The 24,275-nt window shown below is 42.9% G+C and overlaps 1 protein-coding gene across 1 annotated transcript in view; it reads right to left on the reverse strand.

Annotated features, from left to right (window-relative positions):
• The window catches only part of sv2ca (synaptic vesicle glycoprotein 2Ca), a gene marked incomplete at both ends in the record, with an annotated part of 33,137 nt that extends 17,085 nt beyond the window's left edge, over window positions 1–16,052 (reverse strand). The window contains one exon of the mRNA XM_083905488.1: window positions 15,461–16,052. Coding sequence (XP_083761614.1) covers window positions 15,461–16,052 — 592 coding nt within the window. The remainder of the gene's footprint in view (window positions 1–15,460) is intronic.
• Window positions 16,053–24,275: the final 8,223 nt, after the last annotated feature.

Below are 24,275 nucleotides of genomic sequence, written 5' to 3' on the forward strand. Positions count from 1 at the left end.
AGTAGTGCACGGTGACTTAACAAAATGGCCCTCTGAGCTCTTTTAATCTCGCTCGACACAAATGGGATCAATGCGCCAACAAAACGGCATCGATTTTTCCCGCTGATCGTCATAATGCTGCTCCTGAGAGAGGAGCTCATTGTTCCCGCTTTACTCTACACTGTATGTGGCATTTTGTGGTTAGAGCTGTCTTCAAGGATCCTACAGCTATAGGACAATTTGTTTTTACCTATGTTAAACATGGAAGTGAAAGTGACTTTTTTGGGCTGTGGGAGGAAGCCTGAGATCCTGCAGAGATCCCATTTGTAATAAACCAAGGTTCCACCGAGACTTGAACTCGGATCACTGGATTCAAAGTCCAGAGTGCTAACCATTACACCATGGAACCACGCATTTGCACTCGGCTGTTTTCCCATTCTTCTCCTCAAGAATCTTTGCGTAATCTTTGACATTGACTTTAAATTAAATAAAACACATCAGTGCAGCGCTAGCCAAGAGTTACGCTACTCAAGAGCTACGTCTTTTGGCTAAGATAAAAACTTACCTTACCTTAGTTTTTATGACGTCATTACTGAATTAACTTCTCTATGGTATGGACCAGTGCTATTTCTTTGTTGGCTACAATTAGTGGAAAAAACTTGAGCCTGAGGTTCCACCAAGTTTTAACTCGGATCACTGGATTCAAAGTCCAGAGTGCTCACCATTACACCATCGAACTGCTCACACACCTTAACCTTGGAGGTTATATTGCCTGTTCTTCTGCTAGAAGAATCCTGAGATAATTTTTGAAATCTGCATGTTTTTGGACTGTGGGAGGAAGACGGAGATCCCACTCGTAATAAATTCATTAACTCTTGTGAGGTTCCACCGAGATTTGAACTCCGATCAGTGGATTCAAAGTCCAGAGTGCTAACCTTTACACCATGGAACCACAGATACTGAATTGACTGTTTATTTGCCCATTCATCTTCAAAAAATCTCGGCGTAATCTTTGAAATGGACTTTAAATTAGAAAAACACATCAGTGCAGCGCAAGCCAAGAGCTACGTCTTTTGGCTAAGATAAAAAATCACCTCGCCCACAGTGACTGTGAGTGAGTTTTTTAATGACGTCATGATTGAATTTGCTGTAATTCTTTATGGTACGGACCAGTCCAATTTCTTTGTCGGCTACAATTAGTGCAAAAATCTTGAGACTGAGGTTCCACCGAGACTTGAACTCGGATCACTGGATTCAAAGTCCAGAGTGCTAACCATTACACCATGGAACCACCCGTGCAAACATGTTTTATCCTAGCCAAGAGCCTCTTGGCTAACGCTGGACTGATGTGTTTTTAAATGTCAATGATTGCGCCAAGATTCCTGGAAGAATAATGGGCAAACTTACAGCACACTTCATACGTGAGGTTCCATGGTGTAATGGTTAGCACTCTGGACTTTGAATCCAGTGATCCGAGTTCAAGTCTCGGTGGAACCTCAGCCTCAACTTCTTTGCACTATTTGTACCCGACAAAGAAATTGGACTGGTCCATAACAAAACTCACACACAGTCACTGTGGGGGGAAATAAGGTTTTATCTTATTGACGTAGATCTTGGCTAGCCTAGCTCTTGACCAGTGTAGGTCTTAGCCCGCGCTGAACTGATGTGTTTTTCTAATTTATAGTAGATTTCAAGGACTACTCCAAGATTTTTGGAAGTAGAATGGGCAAACTAACAGCCAAGTTTCTACGTGTGTGGTTCCATGGTGTAATGGTTAGCACTCTGGACTTTGAATCCAGTGATCCGAGTTCAAGTCTCGGTGGAACCTCAGCCTCAGGATGTTAGGACTAAATGTAGCTGACAAAGAAATTGGACTGGTCCATACCAAACCAAAACACAGTCAAATTCGTGTGAAGTAAGGTTTTATCTTATAGACGTAGGTCTTGGCTCGCGCTGAACTGATGTGTTTTTCTAATTTATAGTAGATATCAAAGATGACTCCAAGATATTTGGAATAAGAATGGGCAAACTAACAGCCAAGTTTCTATGTGTGTGGTTCCATGGTGTAATGGTTAGCACTCTGGACTTTGAATCCAGTGATCCGAGTTCAAGTCTCGGTGGAACCTCAGCCTCAGGATATTTGGACTAAATGTAGCTGACAAAGCAATTGTACTGGTCCATACCAAACCAAAAAACAGTCTCTTTGTGGGGAAATAAGTTTTTATCTTATAGACGTAGCTCTTGGCTAGCATAGCTTTTGGCTCGCGCTAAACTGATGTGTTTTTCTAATTTATAGTAGATTTCAAGGACTACTCCAAGATTTTTGGAAGAAGAATGGGCAAATTAACAGCCAAGTTTCAGAGAGTGGTTCCATGGTGTAATGGTTAGCACTCTGGACTTTGAATCCAGTGATCCGAGTTCAAGTCTCGGTGGAACCTCGCTTTTGCACTAATTGTAGCCGACGAAGAATTTGGACTGGTCCATACCATAGAACCACTCACGCTATCTGAATTGTTTTAAATATGGGAAAAAAACTGGAGAGATTTGTATCCATATCCAGACACGTAGGACACATAGTGATCATTAATCCATCAATCATATATGGACTGATAGGTTTCAGCCAGAAGGACATTTTGTTCGTACCATTACAATAACAGCGGGACACATTTTCTGTTCTGTATCGTCTGTAATGTCACGTCAGTTCTGCTCTGCTGTAAGCACAGACTGTATAATGTGTGTTTAACTCTCTCGCTTCAGGGGTCAAAAACCCTGCTATCTTTCACAATTTTTTTTATTTTTGCCGGCCGTGGAGAATTTCCCCCGAAGGTATACCGTCATCACTTCAACTCTAAATTAAAACGCAAGTCTTCACCCTGCACACTTTCCCACATTTTGCTTCATTAAACAGAGGCTACATGTGCGACGCGCAAGCAAACACCCACCGGCCTCCCATTTAAATGTCATATGTACGCAGTGCATGTGTCCGGAGGCGTTTTTTTTCTTTTTCATTTCTACACTTTCCACAAAACAACATACTTTTTTTTCCTTTAGCTATGGGTTTTTAGAAACTCCGTGATCTACTATCAACTTTATGTGGTTATTTGTGGGTTTTTTTCCATGGCATTCATAACATGTTCATAATTTCTTGTGGCTCTTACTTAAGTACGAGGTTCCACCGAGACTTGAACTCGGATCACTGGATTCAAAGTCCAGAGTGCTAACCATTACACCATGGAACCACGGAACCACTATAACCAAGTTGGCTGTTTGTCTGCCCATTCTTCTTCAAAAAATCTTTTTTATTTTTTATAATTTTTTAAATTGACTTTAAATTAGAAAGCCACATCAGTGCTAATCCACAACTTTGTATGTTTTTGTACTCTGGGAGGAAGACAGACTTCATAAGTTCATTAACTATTGCGAGGTTCCACCGAGATTTGAACTCGGATCACTGGATTCAAAGTCCAGAGTGCTAACCATTACACCACGGAACCACACTCACCCTCACACTCCTTAACCTTGGCTCTTAGTTTACCCATTCTTTTGCCAGAATAATCTTGGCGTAATGCTTGAAATCGACTTTAAATTACAAAGAGGCATTCGTTCAGCGCTAGCCCACAAATCTGCGCGTTTTGGACTGTGGGAGGAAGACGGAGACCCCATTCGTAATAAGTTAATCAAGTCATGTGAGGTTCCACCGAGACTTGAACTCGGATCACTGGATTCAAAGTCCAGAGTGCTAACCATTACACCATGGAACCAATCTCTGTAATTCCGCTGTTAGTTTGCCCATTCTACTTCCAAAAACCTTGGAGTAATCTTTGAAATCTACTATAAATTAGAAAAACACATCAGTTCAGCGCGAGCCAAGAGCTACGTCTATAAGATAAAACCATACTTCCCCCCACAGTAACTGAGTTTTGGTATGGTATGGACCAGTCCAATTTCTTTGTCGGCTACAATTAGTCCAAATATCCTGAGATTCCACCGAGACTTGAACTCGGATCACTGGATTCAAAGTCCAGAGTGCTAACCATTACACCATGGAACCAATCTCTGTAATTCCGCTGTTAGTTTGCCCATTCTACTTCCAAAAACCTTGGAGTAATCTTTGAAATCTACTATAAATTAGAAAAACACATCAGTTCAGCGCGAGCCAAGAGCTACGTCTATAAGATAAAACCATACTTCCCCCCACAGTAACTGAGTTTTGGTATGGTATGGACCAGTCCAATTTCTTTGTCGGCTACAATTAGTCCAAATATCCTGAGGTTCCACCGAGACTTGAACTCGGATCACTGGATTCAAAGTCCAGAGTGCTAACCATTACACCATGGAACCACTTACACATCATTGAAATCGACTTTAAATCAGAAAGACACATCAGTTCAGTGCTAGCCAAGAGTTACGCGAGCCAAGAGCTATGTCTTTTGGCTAGGATAAAAACTTACCTCACCCACAGTGACTGTGAGTGAGTTTTTATGACTTCAAGATTGGATTGATTGTAATTCTTTATGATATGGAACAGTCCAATTTCTCTGTCAGCTACAATTAGTGCAAGATTGTTGAGTCTGAGGTTCCACCGAGACTTGAACTCGGATCACTGGATTCAAAGTCCAGAGTGCTAACCATTACACCATGGAACCACACCCACACTCCTTATCCTTGGCTGGTAGTTTACCCATACTTTTGCAAGAAAAATATTGGCGTAATGCTTGAAATCGACTTTAAATTACAAAAACGCATTAGTTCAGCGCTAGCCCACAAATCTGCGCGTTTTGGACTGTGGAAGGAAGACGGAGACTCCATTCGTAATAAGTTAATCAACACATGTGAGGTTCCACCGAGACTTGAACTCGGATCACTGGATTCAAAGTCCAGAGTGCTAACCATTACACCATGGAACCACTCTCTGAAACTTGGCTGTTAGTTGCCCATTCTACTTCCAAAAATCTTGGAGTAATTTTTGAAATCTACTATGAATTAGAAAAACACATCAGTTCAGCGCGAGCCAAGAGCTACGTCTATAAGATAAAACCTTACTTCCCCTCACAGTGACCGTGAGTGAGTATTGGTATGGACCAGTCTAATTTCTTTGTCAGTTACAATCAGTCCAAATATCCAGAGGTTGAGGTTCCACCAAGACTTGAACTCAGATCACTGGATTCAAAGACCAGAGTGCTATCCATTACACCATGGAACCACTCACAGATCTTTGAAATCGACTTTAAATTAGACAGACACATCAGTTCAGTGCTAGCCAAGAGTTACGCCAGCCAAGAGCTACGTCTTTTGGCTAGGATAAACACTTACCTCGCCCACAGTGACTGTGAGTGAGTTTTTATGACGTCAAGGTTGGATTTACTGTAATTCTTTATGGTATGGAACAGTCCAATTTCTTTGTCAGCTACAATTAGTGCAAAATCGTTGAGTCTGAGGTTCCACCGAGACTTGAACTCGGATCACTGGATTCAAAGTCCAGAGTGCTAACCATTACACCATGGAACCACACTCACACTCCTTAACCTTGGCTGTTAGTTTACCCATCCTTTTGCCAGAATAATCTTGGCGTAATGCTTGAAATCGACTTTAAATAAGAAAAACGCATTAGTTCAGCGCTAGCCCACAAATCTGCGCGTTTTGGACTGTGGGAGGAAGACGGAGACCCCATTCGTAATAAGTTAATCAACTCATGTGAGGTTCCACCGAGACTTAAACTCCGATCACTGGATTCAAAGTCCAGAGTGCTAACCATTACACCATGGAACCTCACATAAACTTAATCCTTGGCTGTTATATTGCCTGTTCTTCTGCTAGAAGAATCTTGGGATTAAGTTTGCAATCGACTTTAAATTAGAAAGACGCATCAGTTAATCAGCGCAAATCCGCACGTTTTGGACTGTGGAAGGAAGACGGAGACCCCATTCGTAATAAATTCATTAAATCTAGTGAGGTTCCACCGAGACTTGAACTCGGATCACTGGATTCAAAGTCCAGAGTGCTAACCATTACACCATGGAACCACTCTCAGTAACTTGGCTGTTAGTTTGCCCATTCTACTTCCAAAAATCTTGGAGTAATCTTTGATATCTACTATAAATTAGAAAAACACATCAGTTCAGTGCGAGCCAAGACCTATGCTGGTCAAGAGCTAGGCTAGCCAAGAGCTACGTCTATAAGATAAAACCTTATTTCCCCCCACAGTGACTGTGAGTGAGTTTTGGAATGGTAAGGATCGGTCCAATTTATTTGTCGGCTACAATTAGTGCAATAAACTTGAGGCTCCACCGAGACTTGAACTCAGATCACTGGATTCAAAGTCCAGAGTGCTAACCATTACACCATGGAACCACACATAAACTTTAAACTTGGCTGTTATATTGCCTGTTCTTCTGCTAGAAGAATCTTGGGATTATGGTAGAAATCGACTTTAAATTAGAAAGACACATCAGTTAATCAGCGCAAATCCACAAATGTGCACGTTTTTGGACTGTGTGAGGAAGACGGAGATCCCACTCGTAATAAGTTAATCAAGTCATGCGAGGTTCCACCGAGACTTGAACTCGGATTACTGGATTCAAAGTCCAGAGTGCTAACCATTACACCATGGAACCACTCTCTGTAACTTGGCTGTTAGTTTGCCCATTCTACTTCCAAAAATCTTGGAGTAATCCTTGAAATCTACTATAAATTAGAAAAACACATCAGTTCAGCGCGAGCCAAGAGCTACGTCTATAAGATAAAACCATACTTCCCCCCACAGTAACAGAGTTTTGGTATGGTATGGACCAGTCCAATTTCTTTGTCGGCTACAATTAGTCCAAATATCCTGAGGTTCCACCGAGACTTGAACTCGGATCACTGGATTCAAAGTCCAGAGTGCTAACCATTACACCATGGAACCACACACACAGAAACTTGGCTGTTAATTTGCCCATTCTTCTTCCAAAAATCTTGGAGTAATCCTTGAAATCCACTATAAATTAGAAAAACACATCAGTTCAGCGCGAAACCCAAGACCTCCACTGATCAAGAGCTAGGCTAGTCAAGATCTACGTCTATAAGATAAAAACTTATTTCCCCCCACAGTGACTGTGAGTGAGTTTTGGTATGGACCAGTCCAATTTCTTTGTCGGCTACAAATAGTGCAAAAATCTGGAGGCTGAGGTTCCACCGAGACTTGAACTCGGATCACTGGATTCAAAGTCCAGAGTGCTAACCATTACACCATGGAACCACTCACGCAAGTTAAACTTGGCTGTTATATTGGCTGTTCTTTTGCTAGAAGAATCCTGGCATTATGTTTGAAATCGACTTTAAATTAGAAAAACATCAGTTCAGCGTGAGCCAAGACCTACGATGGTCAAAAGCTAGGCTAGCCAAGATCTACTCTAGCCAAGAGCTATGTCTATAAAATAAAATCTTATTTCCCCCGACAGTGACTGTTGGTTAGTTTTGGTATGGTATGGACCAATATGTTGAGTCTGAGGTTCCACCGAGACTTGAACTCGGATCACTGGATTCAAAGTCCAGAGTGCTAACCATTACACCATGGAACCACACACACAAGCCTTAACCTTGGCTGTTTCTTTCCGCATTCTTTTGCCAGAATGAGCTTCCTCTGGTGTCAAAGACCAGCAACCACCACTGAAACAAACACTCCCTCAGTCAGGTCTGATAGTATTGCTTGACAGAGCCTGTTTTCACACAGCACAGGAATAATCTTACATCGTTTCTGTTCACAAAGACCAAACTGAGGCAGAATAATAACGTCTACAACAACAAAAAACCACGCACTGCAGCTTTAATGCATTAAAAAAAACAGCAGATAAAGCTATTGACCGTGTCCCTCACAGGACAGCTAATTACCTAATGAATTTATTGACGTTTTGCTCGAGCTGTTGCACTGAATCTCAGCGCATGAGGTCATCAGTGGCCGCACCGGGGGAAAAAGGACAGCCGTGTGTTGTGCAATATGGTTCAAAAAAAGAACAGACATCCCTTAATATTACGACGCCTCATCACCAAAAGACCTAAAAGCAGCAGCTTGAGTGACATTAAACTGTCACATTCGAAAGTTACGGCTCATGCTTGCTCCTTTTGTCCCATTTCCACCGAGTGCATGAGTCACACTCCACTGTCGGCGTGACGTCAGAGTCCCTGAGCCGTTACCCGAAAATAAAACTCAAGGCAACGTACACACACAATCCACAGAGGATAACCCGGGGTTTATGATCCACCTCCAGTGTATAACGTACCGTAAATCAACATTTGATTAGACTAATGCTGCGGCGACCGTCAATCTGTCAATACCGGACACGCTGGAAATGATTTGCCGGAACCACAAGAGCTTCCGCTCCATCATTTTAATTAACAAACCCTCCATTTTTCCAGCATTCTATCATCTGCCAGCGCTCCGTCATTGATTCAGACGAGCTAATGTGCTCCTTGTCGGGGCCTGCAGAATAAAAAATGTGAAGTCTTTGTTTCATATTCAGCAGAAATGTCCTGGAGTGGACATCAGCTGGTACAAACGTCTCACACGGAGACACAGAGAGTAAAATACAGCTGAATTAGGACTTTGGACGACACAGAGACGCAGCGCTGTCAGACACGACGGTGTGTCAGGAGACGTCTCACGCGGAAGCAAAAGGTTTTGCCCTTTTTGACTCTCTGTTGAGACACTGTTGAGACGTCAAAACATGACGTGGGCACATCTCCACGACTGGGGAACCTTCATCGCAGACACGCTCTAAAGCAAAGGTCTCAAATGTGGCCCGCTACTGAGTTATTTTGGTATGTTTTTTTTGAATTATTAGTTTAATTTTGCATCATACATACGTTACGACGAAAATACTGAGCGACTGAAGTAGAACCATTATCCATCCGTCTATCTTCTACCGCTGTATCCTTCACATGAGGGTCGCGGGGGTCGCTAGTGCCAATCACAGCTGACACAGGGTGAAATACCCTGGTATATACAGTAGAACAGTATTTCTGATTTAGTACCACCAGAGGAAGCTTGGGTACCACTGGTGGTACACGGACCGCAGTTTGAGAACCATGGGGGTCTACTGAAAAAGACCAAAAACTATCAGTTGAGATCATGAACTTATCAGGGGAACACTTACTGACGTATAAAGTGAGACGTAGACACTCATTCTGTCATACAACCACCATTCAAATAAATGATAAATCATACATTATTATCGCCTGCTACGTACCACAGTTTGAGAAGCCCAGCTCTACACTCTTAGAAATAAGGGTTCCAAAACAGTTCTTCTTCTACAAGGGCTGTGGTTCTGACCTGAAACCATTTGTTTTTCAAGGGTTCTTGTTAACACTTATGGTTCCAGTAAGAACCATTTTGATCCAGAGAACCCTTTAAAAGCCCTTTTACTGAATAAAGGGTTTTAAAAGGGTTCTTGATAACACTCAGGGTCGCCCCTGGAACCAGAAAGGGTTCTTCTATGAGGACAAACCGAAGAACCTTATATGATTCTACTTAGACAGTATTTCTGATTCATAAGTACCACCAGAGGCAGCTTGCGTATCCGCAGTAGTAGATGGAAGTAGGGTGAGAAAGGGGACGTGGCCCTGGTGCTGTGTTTTCTGTCCTGTCACATCCTGTGGTGGTGACCCTCACCTCACCACAACACCACAACAGAGTCGTGGGAGCGCTGAGCTGCATCACGACCTCTTCTCTGATTTCATGCTTTCATGCTCTTTGTGGTTCAAACACCACACACACACACACACACACACACAGAAAAACGACCCCGCTTCATTTATAATAATGATTCTACCGTGATGCAACAGTTCACCTGGAGAGTAACACACAGCTCCACTGTGGCGTCTCTTTATTGTATCTCTTCTCCATCCCCCCCCCCCTCTCTCTCCCAGCTTGTGTCCTCTCCCATCGTTTTCCAATTTCTTGGCTCACTTCTCATTTTTTCCTACCACTTTGCTCCGCCGTCATCATCGTCTCCTTTACACTGAGCGGGCGTGTAATCACGTTTGTACTACATGGTGACAGGTTGATCGGATTCATGACTCTGACACCCACGCTGAAAAAGATAGATTGAAGCCCCCCCCCCCCCCCCCCCCCATATCATATTAAAGTCATATTGGTGGGGGCAGGATTTCAAATGAGATCCGTGTGAAAGTAACTTTATTAGCAGGGTTTAAAATGACTCACGCAGGAACCTTCCATTGCATTAAAGACTGTGGATAATCCGCTCGGGATATAGCGACGCTACGAATCTGTGATAAGAGCGAGCGGTTAGCCACGCTTTACTTCAGGGGGGGGGGATATTGCTGGTGGCAGCAGGTTTTGGTCCATATGTACGCTGGAACACCGTAGCCGCCGCCACCACCCCCCTCCTCTCCCACACAATGTGGAGCTGCATTAGTCAAGTGGCTTCATCTCCGCATAGTGACGCTGCGATCTCACTGCAGTTTAGCCATGCTCAGCTGCCCCTGGACCACACACACACACACACACACACACAGGGAGAGAGAGATGGGATGATACAGGGAAAATAAAATCTGATAGGGAATGTTGAGATAGAGTCTGAAAGGAAATGGAGCTGCGGCTAACAAATAAATTAATAACAAATGTAGTAGATATCAGGAGGACAGGGAGGATGGAAAGAGGAAAGTGTAGCGATTGGAACAAAGAAGGAACGGCCAAGTATTCAGTGTTTGTATAATTACTCTAAAATGAATCCAATTTGGTTGTTGTAGCCTTAAAGCATCTAAAGTAAAGAGTCAATCGTCCACTTTGCATTGAGCTACTGAGTAAATACTACACCGGCAACTAACCATTATTTTCAGAATCGATTAATACGTCAATTTTATTTTCTCGTCAATCAGGGTCCGGCCGTCAGTCCACGTCACGTTTTTTAGTATCAGCTCGCTAATAACCTCAGGTACCAAAAAAAGCACCAGGTTCCTGGTTCAATCGCTAACGGAAAACCAAAATAAAATCGAGTAGAGTCGAGCCGAGTTGTGCTAGAACCGTATAATGGAAAAAGCGCCATTAGGCGACAGGGCTGAACAATTAATGGAAAATGTATTGAAATCGCAATACAGCCTTCAAACTGCAGGAGGCGCAATATTTTTTAAAGCCAAAATGTGTGTCAAAAAATCATTTAAGATTTACTTATTGTCTAGACCTATGCACATCTTAATATACAGACTGAAGAGAACACCTTTGTTTCTCACAGATCTGCACAACCCTAACCCCAACAATGACGTAAAACATTAGCATTCCCTCTGAATCATATCGCAATCGCAAATTCCGGGTCAAAATACTCGCGAATTACTGTCGATATTTAGCCAAAATCGTTCAGCCAGACATTAGATGTCACTAATTATTACACGATGGAGCTTTAACCCTCTTTCCTGGATTTCTGGAGTTCTTTCTGCTCCTTTTTTCAAAGATAATCTGTCAGTTAGTCAACCGTTTAGGAATTACGGTACTCAGAAGCTAACGTCCAATTCGTGTGAAGCGCTGGTGAATCTTGTCTGTGATTGGACGGTCGTTCCATGGCAGTTCTGAGGTGCTAGTTTTTGGAGTTTTCTCGATATCACGAACAGTCTCGCCGTTATGGTAAATGACATGTACGCTGTCGGGCGATCGCAGGATGGTAACAGAAGGGTTAAAGTCGGAAAAGAAGGTTGAGGCAGCCCGTTAACGTCACACTTTACCATCGGCTCAGCTCGTTTGGAACCTCGCCAGAGCGGTACTACCGCTAATGGAAAAAAGCTAAAAGTATAGAGCTCGATCTGTATAATGGCAAAAGCTTTAGATTAGATGTCACTAATTATTACACGCCGGAGGTTTAACGTAGCAGAAGCAGGTTGAGAGAGCGAGTCACGAGGAACGTCGTCGTCGTCGTCGTGTTCCAGCGTGGGGGGAAAAAGACAGCGTAAGTAAGAGAACAAATAAGTAATGATAGGGCGACGGGCTCCTATTGTCTGCTGTATCTGACATGATAGCTAATCCTCTCCCTCACAGCGCTGCTGTACTGAATACCACCAATCTTCCACCTCTCTGCTCCGATCCACCCACTCCTCTTTTTCTCTCTCTCTCTCCCCCCCATTACTCCGCTTGAACTTGGCAATCTCCCTGCTTCAGAACTCTCCCTCCTCCTCCTCTCTCTCTCTCTATTCATCACACATATTGCATCTCACGCCGCTTGTTTGTGACTCTTATTTAAAGTGTTATTGCCCAAACGCTCCTTCGTGTCTCATTCATAAATCCTGGGGGGAGATCTGGGGGGGCCCCCCCAAATTCGATTGGGTAATCTAATAAGCGGTTCGCTCGTCCCATCCCATTCAGACCGTCGTGTTTTTTCATACGGCATTTATTCTATTAGAGTCCGTGCAGCCTTTCCCTCTGTCACTGTGCCGTTATTTTTGGTTAATGGAGCCACAGTGCAGCTCAGGTGGAACGAAAAAACAAACGTCAAATGACTTTGTCTAGAAATGTATACGTTTCTGATAAATAATTGCTTGTGTCAACCTTGATTTATTTGGAAGATATTGGTCTTAGAGAGTTAGTGTGTTTATTTGTTTCATAACTTACCAGTAAAAGGGTTCTTGGTAACACTAAGGGTTCCAGGGATTAGGGTTAGGGTTAGGGTTAGCCCTCTTTCCTGTTTGCATACTGGCTGGTTTTTTGGGTTGGGTTAGGGTTAGGGTTAAAAAGATGGAAAGAGGGTTAACCCTAACCCCTAACCCTAATCCCTGGAACCCTTAGTGTTACCAAGAACCCTTTTAAAACCCTATATCCAGGAAAAGGGTTTTAAAGGGTTCTCTGGATCAAAATGGTTTACTGGAACCCTTAGTGTTACCAAGAACCCTTTGAAAACCCTATATCCAGGAAAAGGGTTTTAAAGGGTTCTCTGGATCAAAATGGTTTACTGGAACCATTAGTGTTACCAAGAACCCTTTTAAAACCCTATATCCAGGAATAGGGTTTTAAAGGGTTCTCTGGATCAAATGGTTTACTGGAACCATTAGTGTTACCAAGAACCCTTTTAAAACCCTATATACAGGAAAAGGGTTTTAAAGGGTTCTCTGGATCAAAATGGTTTACTGGAACCATTAGTGTTACCAAGAACCCTTGAAAAAAAAAATTGTTCCCAAATAAAGGGGCAAATGGTTCCAGGTAGAACCTCAGCCCTTGTAGAAGAACCTTTTTGGAACCCTTATTTCCAAGAGTGTATGATGTCTTTAACTAACCCTAACATGACATCATCCCTCAACAACTTCCGACATCTTCTTCATGTAAGGCTTTCAAAATAAGAGCCTTGCTCGCACGCTCAATCGATTAAAAAAAAGGGTTGAAAAGTCGAAAAATTCGACTTCTCCTAATTAAAATCAGTTTTACAAATTTAAGTGGCTCTTATTAATTTTTCCGGACACGAAGCCAACAAAACATTGCCATGGCACCTGTGAAGCTATTACTCACCTCCTTTTGTTGGCTGCAGTTAAGTGTAATTACTGTGGCAAACTCCTAAACGGATACCAGCAAGGTCATAGTAATCAGGTGGTAGGCTACACACACACACACACACACACATGAACACAATCATGTTCACCTCAACAGGGAGGAGCCTTGAGGCCAATCAGTAGGAGAACGTAAAGGAGAAAGGGGGGGAGGATGGGAGAGGAAAAGAGGCACATACTGTAGAATAAAGAGTGAGAGTGAGAGGGAGGGAGGGGTGGATGGGATAAAGTCACGAACAAGGAGAAGCCGAGCGTGGAGCGTGAACGCCTGCAGGACGTTGCTCGACAAGAGAGGGAAGAGAGGAGTTTTCGTGGATACTTGGAAAGTGGCAGAAAAAGTGAGGAAGCACAATTCCTCATTTCCCCTTGCTTCTATGTTTATAACTGTGATGCATTGGCGTGTGCGGGGACAGTAAAGTGCAGACCCCTTTTCCCCTGGTCACATAAAAAAAAACATACACACACTCAAAGCAACATACGTTGCCAGACCAGCAGCGCAATAACCTACAAATTCAAGGAAAAAACATGTGCTGACACAGCTCAAGATGGGTTGGGCAACTTCCAGGAGCCGCTTCGCCGATGACGGCGCCCGCTTTTATTTATTTGCAGCACGCTCTGCATCTGGACAAGCGATTGTGCCCTGGGAATTTGCATTTTCCAGGCATCATAAATCGTCATTTGCTCTCTTGCTTAACCTTACTCGCTCACTGTTCTGCATGGAATCTCACGTCAACAGCAGAGAGAGACAGTGGACAATGTCCACAACGCCGCTAGTAATTACCAGTCCACATTAGATGGTCTAGTCTACGTACATCAAGCAATGCAGGGAGACATTTAGCTTAATATCAGCTTAACTTCTTTCTTGCACCAAATTCAAACACTTTCAGGGCAGTTTTCAAAAACTTTCAAGGGCCTTGACATTTGACAAAAACTTGTCAAGTATTTCAAGGACCCATGGGAACCTTGGAAAAGTAAAGTTTGCCACAAATTTGTTGGAAATCATGGAGGAATGTGCATGGCGGTTAGAATTAAAGCAGTAAAGTAAAGACATTGGTCAAAAAGCCATTTAAATGTGTTTTGACCAGTGGGAATTGGGAATTAGTAAAACTGGATCTTCAGATGAGGTTAAATACAGTTTTTTTCCCCCCATATACTTCATAATTTAAGAACAAAAATGTACACATTTGCTTCCTATCATTCAAGCTTATCAATCTCTCTCCGTCACAGCCTCCCTTCTCTTATTTGCTGCCAGATCAATTCACCATCAGATGTTTGCGGCTGCGGCTGATGTATCGTCATGTCTCACTGTGGCAGTTAGTATGGACGGGGGCTGCGAGCCTGATTTAATATCCTCGCTGGCTGCTCGGCCTCAGACAGAGTGAGTCAGCCCCCCCCCCCCCCCCGTACGCAGCTCTATGGTGATGGATTATACACCTGCAGCCACGAAGCCTGCTGGGAGTCCTGCTCAACACAAAGAGCACAGCGGGTAATCGAGCTACCGTCTTAATCCTGACACGGAGACCGGTGGACCGAGGCGCCTCACCTATGGCGTGAGGCGTGACACACGTGTGCAAGCGGAGCTAATTATTTCCTTTTCAATCCGGTTGGATTCCATTTTTTCGAAAAACTCACGTGTCGCCGGGGGGGCTAATATCTTGAGATACGACAACATACAGTGTATGTTTTCATCCAATACACATCTAAACCTTTTGTACATAAAGGTTTCCCTGTAAAAACACTTGGAATTGAACCCACAACCTCAAGCTAGTTGAGAGATAACACCCTATCACTGAGCCACCATGGTCCCCATTATAAAAAAAAGTGCCTTCAAAGTCATTTTCTGGGTAAATACTTGTACTTTTACCCAATTATCCCTTTTAGGTACTTTACACAAGCCTGAATATCGAAGGCCCTGCATCATTTCCAGGTCATGTGAGGATACAGCACGCGTGGGTCTCCTTACCTAACCATCCTGAGCTGGAGTTGGGGACGCACATGTCCGTCTCGGCGCTGGGCAGAACGAAGCCCACCACGAACACCTCCACGCCGTCCGACATGAGCGCCAGCCCGAGCACGAGGAAAAGCTGCCACTGAAACCTCCCGTGGCCGCACTCCTGGATGATGAGCTCGTACTGCTGGGCCAGCTCCTCCTCGTCCGCCTGCCTCTCCTGCTCCAGCTCCTTGCGGTCCCTCGTGGCGTCCGACACGGGCTGCCCCGCCGCCACCTGGCCCTCCTTGTGTTTCCTGTCTCCCGCTGAGGGAATGCCCTGGTATTCGCCCTCGTAGATCTCGTCCTCGTCGTCGTGGCCCTCTGTGGCGTCGCTGGAGCCCTCCTCGTTGTCGTGGTCTCTGTCCTGCCTCGGCGGGTTCCGGTAGAAATCCTCGCCCTCGTCCTCCTCGTCTTGGAAGCGGCTGTAGTTGTGGTGGGACGAGTACTCGTCCGTTGCGCGGTCCACCACCTTGTTGACTTTCTTGGCCGCGTGGCGCTTGGCCTCCTTCGCCATGTCTTTGGCCCCTTTAGCCAGAGAAGTCCTGTTATTGTAGGTGTCTTCCATTCTGGGGTTTTCCGTGAGCACAGAGAGCTTCACAGTGATTCAGCAGACAGTCGGGAGTAGAATGAAGGAGGGAAGAAGAAGAAGAAGAAGAAGAAGAGCAGGAGTCAGCTGACAGGCGAGGATTGCGGGAATGTTGAGATCAATGTGTCTCAAGATGCAGCAGGGAAGGAAACTCTTGAGTCTGCAGTCACCACAGGAGATAAACCACAAAGGCTGTGGCAATCATCGGCCAGGCTGAAAGAGACAGGGGAGGGGGGGGGGGGGGGGGGGGAAGGGGAAGAGATGGATAAAAAAGAGAGGGAATGAGTAAAAGGAAGGTTAAAAAAGTAAAACAAGATGCTCATCACACAGAGCCTGTAAATGTCATCATCTTTTGTAAGCATAACCGATCAGAATCTGATCGTGTTGACCGACTGTTCACATTATACATTGCAAGTGATCAGATCTGATCCATGTTGACATCTTCTATAGTAATCTAAACAAAATGGACGACAGAAATGCACCTCCAATGAACTTACTAGTTTGGATTGTTGTTTAAATGACGCAGAAGACACTTTGAAAACCTATCTGACGTTCAGATTGAAACAGATCTGTAAAAAAATCAGATCAGAATCTCATTTGAACCCACCTACATATGTGGTTTAAATTAGATCTTCTGTGTTTTTTTTTTTAGCTCAGTCAAGCCAGATACAATCTCTACAATCTGCTTAAAATCTGATTTGGGCTGCAGTCTGAACACGTCCTAACTATCCCAGACTAATATATGATAGCTCTGTAGTCATTCACTCGCTGTTTTCCTGTACTGTATCAGCTTTCACTCACTTTCCCGGTCCGCTCTGCTTGGTCTGTATTTCATGAATGAGTTGCAGTTTTGAAAAAAGATGAGCTTTTTTTTTCTTTCTTTTTTCAACAAAGAGGGTGAATGTGCTGACTCATGATCATCTCTGAGGGAGCAGGAGCTAATAAACAAGACTCTGCTCAAAATCAATTTGCCCCCCAATAAAGGGCTGCTTTATTATAATGGGAGCGACGATCCGACCGGAACGGCACTGTCATATTTAATCCTCGCCAATAAAGGGGGGGGGGGGGGAGGAGAAACGGTCAGGGGTGTAGACGCACAGATACATGGACACACGTGTGTGCACCATTCACACACAATATAAGAAAAATGCACATTTACACATTATGTATCCAATTTAAAGATAAAAAATAGGCAAAAACTATATAAAACCGGCCAAAATTTGCCAAGAAAAGACCTTCTGTCATTTAAGATGTTTGTAACTAAGACTAACATGTTAGAGTTTCTCATATTTGCAGACACACCAGTCTGTGATGGTGAAAGTTTACTTGTGTTTAACGCAAACTTAGTAGTAAACACACAAAAAAGGAGTGAGAGCAATTGGAATTTCATGCAATTTCATGGTTTTTTTTTAGTAATTAAAGCTGTAATATCTGATCAAAACCAATTTCTCAGAATTAGATGATTTTTCGATTGTAAAACTCAAAAAATGAAAACAGCACCTTGTTAATTCATAAATAAGCGCAAATGCACAAAAGACCGGATTAAATAAAAATAAATAAATAAATACTCAAATCATGAATAAACAGATGGGGTCATGAGGCCCTAAATAGGCACTTAATTCACTTATAGTGTGTGTATGTGTGTATGTGTGTGTGTGTGCAAATATGACTGCAAATTCTACCACACACGTGCACATGTGCAGCATAGACGAGGGGAAACCCTTTCCCACCTCGCCAGTCATCAAGTGCTGACGGCAGGGAGACCCCGAGCCTAGAAGATGTAACGCGATTCATCGTGTCATCTCGTGAGTGCTCAAACTGTGATCCACAGCTCATTATCATCATCATCGTCATCACACGCTCACAATGTACTGAGCTAACACACACACACACACAGACGACGACAATTTTTTTTCGATCATTTAAATCCTAAACGCCTCACATCATGTTCAGTATTTCTACAGATTTCTCAGGAGGAGTATAGGCTGCGGATGATCAGGATGTGTGGTTTCCATGCGTGTGTGTGTGTGAGCTGCTCACCACAGCCCTGATAATGAACGCTGAAGCCTTGTCAGGAGGACACAAATCACCGGGCCCAGCTCCAGCTCGCCATAATGCCGTTTTTTTTTTTTTTACTGGGCAAAAATGACACCGCTGATTCAAGGTGACTCTCACTAATCTCCTTTGTCTCATTGAATGACTTCTGCGGCGATGAGCGCACTTCCTTTTTATGCACACACACGGGCTCGTAATTTTTTTTTTTTTTTCTAACCTTGCGTGACACCGGTGCTGCCTTAGACATTGTCCTGTCAGCTTCTCTGTTTGTTTACTTTGTAGATAGAGTAGAACAGTATTTCTGCTCATGTACCGCTGGTGGTATACACGCACACCACAGTTTGAGAACCATGGAATTAAATAATACATTTTAAATATATAACACCCGGCCAAGACCATGTCAGAGTCCACTGCGCTGTCACTGAACAGATGCGTGTTAAAGCTCCAGGATCAGCCTCTCCCATGGCTGTCACACACATTTTTTTTTATCTTTTTAACTTACAGTGAACACACACACACACACACACACACACACACACACACACACACACACACACACACACGGCAAAATGGGATGCATCCTGGTGGATCCCCCGCCTGTCACAGAGTCAATGAAGTGTGCGTTGAGGCCTGCTGTCAGCGGCGATGAAGCTCACACGACGACGACCCGAGCACACGGAGCGACAAAACAAAACGTCACCTGACCACTTTTAAATCCAGGTTAAAAAAGGCTTTGATTATTTTAGATTAAATGACTGTTTGTTATGCTGCTCTATCATGTTTTATACTCACATTTTAATTGTTATTTTACTTCACTCTGTATCTTGTTTCAAATGTTTTATGTTTTTTATGCTCTCCATTTTCTTCTGTACAGCACTACAGAAACGATAGTGCTGTACAGACGGATACGAAAAGAGCTGGAGTAAAATTATCGCATTTGAGGCACTACTCATTGGTGAAAATGCACGAAAATCGGCACACAAATCAGAACCGCGAAAAAAAAAAAACGATGTATAAAATAAGGAAAATATACGTAAAAGTGACGCAAAATGGCTCAGTGGCGCCACCAAAGGTGAAACCTGGTAGGGAAAATTCGAAACTACGTTTGTACCAAATCCCGCAAAACTTGCTGTGAACGTGTCACAGACCAAGACGAACTTAAAAAAGTCAATTTGGACCATGACGTCAACTCAACAGGAAGTGGGCCATTTTGAAGTTATTTGGCGTCCATCTTGGCCATTTCCAAGTCCTATAAACAAACAAACTATACATATATAAATATATATGTGTTCTCTATAATTAGAATAAAGAGAGAGTCAATACAGCGGTGCTCGCACTGTTGCTGTGAACCATGTGATGATGATGATGACGGCTGAACACAGGCCCTGTTCTGCTAATACTCCCTGTCTTTATGATGGATTGTGCTGCTGCTTTTCTTCGACCTCTTTAATACCATATACTGACGGGGGGAAAACACTAGGTCAGGAATCGCTTGGCCTCAAATCTCCTCCTGTATACGAACACAAAGATGAATGAGCTACAGGAGCTTTTGTGCCGTACACGTCGGGGGGGGAGTAATATGGATTAATAAGAAAGTCTGTCTCTGTCCGTGGTGCTGAAATACACCTGCACGATGCTGGTCTGAAAAGCCAGACAGATTTGAAAATAACAACACAGCAGTCATAGCTCTCTACAGTCTCTCAGAGCAGTCACCAAACAAACTGGTGGTAGAATAAGAAGTTAAAAAATAAATCAATTCTGCCCTAAAAATTTCAGGTTTCTTGACCCACGACTGCTAGAGGAAAGAAATACTTCATAGATCTCGTGAAGGAAACTTGAAGGAAAATCAATAATGCCTTTTTGGGGGCTAAACGCAGTCCAGTAAAGTAGAAAAAAAAAAGCCCTGGTGTATCACAACACAACAACTCACTCACTGCAACTATGTCTGGTAAATGTTGGCTGTTATTTTTACTCTTATTTTATTTTATGTTGAAGAATTGGACATTTTTATGGGCTGAGTCAAAGCATTTTATTGTACAATGTGTCATTAAATGCACATGATGAATACACTTTATGATGTTTGCTACTTTCCTACTTGTTATGTGTTTGTTTTCTATAAATTTACAGAAAATGAAATTCTCTACGTAAGTTTTTCCTTTTGCTCTCCCTTTATAATTTTCTGTCCCCCTCCCCCATTTCTTTTTTCTTTTAAAGATGGCCCCCGGTTTGTTGTTCTATTAGCATCACAAAGAGTCCAGGTCCAATCTCTAAATGGGAAGAGCCACGTGTAATCCCATCAGAACAGAGAATCTATGACCTCATCTGGACGCAACAAGCCCAACAAACCTGGGACGTCCTCTGTCGGGAGATTTCATCAAACGCGAGTGCCATTACTGACTGGAAGTGCTATGTGTGTGTGTGTGTGTGTGTGTGTGTGTGTGTTCTTGTACTTGCAGCATACTGAGGACCAGTGAGGGTTTTTAACCAACAAAGTGAGGTCATTTTTACGGAGTGAGGACATTTTGGCCGGTCCTCACTTTGTTTTCATTGAAATCACTTCCTTAGGTTGCTATAACATGCTATACTGAATTTGTCAAAAAAAAAAAAAAAAAAAAAAATTTTTTTTAGTTTTTTGATGACAGTATAGTATGACGTTTTTGTCAAATTTTGGACTCTAATTTTTTTTTTTTTTTTTTTGTCAAATTTTGGATGACATAGTATGGTATGACATTTTTGTCAAATTATGCACCAAAAATTTTGTGTCAAATTTTTTTTTCAAATTTTGGACGACATAGTATAGTATGACGTTTTTGAAAATTTTGGCAAATTTTTTTTTTAAAAATTTGGACCAACATTTTTGGGTCAAATTTTTTTCAAATTTTGGACGACATAGTATAGTATGACGTTTTTGTCAAATTTTAAGCGCCCAAAAAAAACCCACAAAAACAAAAAAGTTTTCCAGAACCTTTTTGCTCTGGGGCTCCACCTGCAGACATTTTATGGTATTGCAACCAGTAGTTCTTTATAGATGTCATTCATGAAGTAGATATTTGTAATTGTGTTGATTTATAAAGTGGAAATGCTGGTCCTCACTTTGTCAGCAACCCAGTCCTCAGTATGCAGCAAGTACAAGAATGTGTGTGTGTGTGTGTGTGTGTGTGTGTGTGTGTGTGTGTGTGTGTGTGTGTGTGTGTGTGTGTGTGTGTGTGTGTGTGTGTGTGTGTGTGTGTGTGTGTGCTTGTAGGGCCTTGTCAGGACTGGCAGTCGTCGTAATGGAGACTGAAACTTGGTCCTAAAGAGGCAGAATCTCATTTCTGGTTAGATTTCGGGATAAGATTTGAACTTTGTTTAGGCCGTACAAGAGTCAATGCGGTGTCCTAACAAGATTAACTGTGCAAACGTGTGTGTGTACCTGGTATTCCTTATGTTGTGGGGACCTAAATCACAATATGGAGACAAAAATCCAGTCCTGATAACGTGAATGACTACATTTTAAGGTGAAGACATGTTTTAAAGTTAGGTCTGAAGTTAAGGTTAAGGTCAGAGCAAGTCTCCAGGAAATGAATGTACGTCAACGCAATGTCCTCTGAAGTCATGGAAACCAGTGTGTGTGTGTGTGTGTGAAAATGCACATGTGGAAGAGATTCATATCTCAGGAGCGACGGCTTTTTAGCAGATTGCAACGTCACACAGCATAGATACATAAATAATACACTTCTGTACAAACACACTGAAGCTGTACCTGTGCTGTACCAAAGTATGACCCTCCTGGATCTCCTTAAGTCAATTAAAATAATAATAATAAAAAACTGCATTAATTGCTACATAAACACAGACCAAATGAAAACACATAAAGTGCCACAAGAGTATCTTTAAAAAAAGCAAATCAAAAATCCCATTATTGGACTTGAGGCGTGGACATTTTTCGTTTAATTAAAACATCGACTAATGGAAACACAGGCTGTATATTTTGTCCTGAGTCCTTTCCTCTCTTTGCATGGGACACATAATGTGTCCCCCTCTAAAAATAGCTTTGTGTGTGTGTGTGTGTGTGTGTGTGCGTGATGCTGCATCCTGTAACTTTGAGGTGGGAGAAGTAATAAAATTACAGGTCAGCCGCTGCTCGAGAAGGAGACGACGGTATTGAGCGACTCATAGGAAGGAAGGGAGGGAGGGAGGGAGGGAGGGAGGGAGGGGCCCTCTGAGTTTATCGAGAATCAAAATCCACTTGAAATTGTGCAAACCTGAAAGTCATTTTTATGCCTTGTACTGTAACGCTTTATTCATTGTCAGCGAACGCCCCTCCCTCCCTGCCTCCCTGCTCGCCCTGCAAACACAGCACTTTGCCACACAGATTTCCAGTTCACCGGCTGTGTGTGTGTGTGTGTGTGTGTGTGTGTGTGTGTGTGTGTGTGTGTGTGTGTGTGTGTGTGTGTGTGTGTGTGTGTGTGCCTGTCAATCGCTCTCTGTCTCCTGAGGTGCAATTCACGCATGAGTCAGTCGCCTGCTCCCACATCCTCTCCTCCTCCCTTCTTTTCTTTTTTTTTTTTTTTTTGGTGGCAGTGCAGAGTGCTTTAACTGCCCCGGGGCAGGAGGGCACACACACACACACACACACACACACACACACACACACACACACACACACACACACACACACACACACACACACACACACACACACACACACACACCGGCAGAACTAAACTGGGGACAAGTGTTTTTACTATTAGACATTTGTTTTGTTCATCACAGTCTGCAAATTTTGATTTTTGTGTGTGACTTTTTTTTAACCCATTTTTTTTTTGTATGGATGTTTTGTTTGTTTATCAAAGTATCCAGTCACAGCTGAAATATTTCATAATTTCAAGTTTTATGCGGAATGAATAACCTCCAGTCCTTATTGATGCAGCTTAAAAACGAATATTTTATATACAACAAATGCACCATGCACAATAGATTCACTCAAAAAAAAACTCACTATGTGCACTTATAGCCAATAATCTCTTGTGTTTACAGCTAAATTTACCAGTTTCTTTCCACTTTTGCAGGAGCCACATGTGCACTTTTGGCAAATAATCCCAACTTTTAACTAAATGGTACCTAAATTTATGAATACATAATGAGCTCATGTGTGCAGCCTCCACACACACACACACACGCACAGAGAGAAAAAGATGCAAGTAACTGCACTAACATGGCTGAAATAAAAAGCACAAGAAGAAGAGTTTCACAGTCATCACTTACCGTCATTTATGGTGAGAAGAGTGGACTGAGCTCACAGGGAAAACCCATTGCACCATTGACTCAGACCCGCTTGAATGGATGAGGAAAGAGAGAGAAAAAAAGAGATTTTCTTTTGTATGAAATGTTGTGGAGGTAAAGCCTATAATTGCCAGTGCGCGCGCGACCAAAAAAAAGCCTCTCTCTTTTTTTTTTTCCGATGCAGTCCTCGCGCTGCAGCACTTAAGGAAAAGAAGGAGAGAGGGAAAGAGAGGAGAGTGGTGGTGGTGGAGAGAGAGAGAGAGAGAGGGAGGAGGAGGAGGTAAAGGAGGGAGGGATGGAGAGGAGGGGGGGGGAGCAGTGTAATCAATAATTGTATTTCATTGAGTGATGCGGGTAATTCCGTCTGATGGAACAATCTCGTTAGTTATAGGAGGGCGGAGTGACGCGAGAGTGTGCATGTGCGCGTGAATGCGAAACAAGGCTTCGTCTGTGCTGCTTTTGTATAAAGCAAGGATGTGAAATAATGACAATTCATTTTAAAACAGAGGGGGAAAAAAAAAAAGCTTTAAAAAGTTTGTAGAATCAAAGAATCCGCGACTGTCTCTGTCCGTGGTGCTGGAGAGCGAGAGCACAAGACAGGGGCGGGACTCTGGGTGGGCGGGGCTACACATGATTTACAAGCTGAAGTGCGTCCACTTGTAGCCCCGCCCCCTCTCTTGCAGTGTTGTAATGTAACACAGTACAACTACTTTGTCCACTGTACTGAAGTACAACATTCAAGTATCTTTTTACTTTACATATATTTCTAGCAACTTCTACTTTTACTCCACTACATTTCCTCTAACTAGCTTTGTTACACGTTACTACCAAATAAAATCAAAAGAAGAAGAAGAAGAGTTGGTATTATGCAGTCTTGTAATG

This window comes from Microchirus variegatus, assembly GCF_963457635.1.
Source record: "Microchirus variegatus genome assembly, chromosome: 18".
Classification (NCBI taxonomy): domain Eukaryota; kingdom Metazoa; phylum Chordata; class Actinopteri; order Pleuronectiformes; family Soleidae; genus Microchirus; species Microchirus variegatus.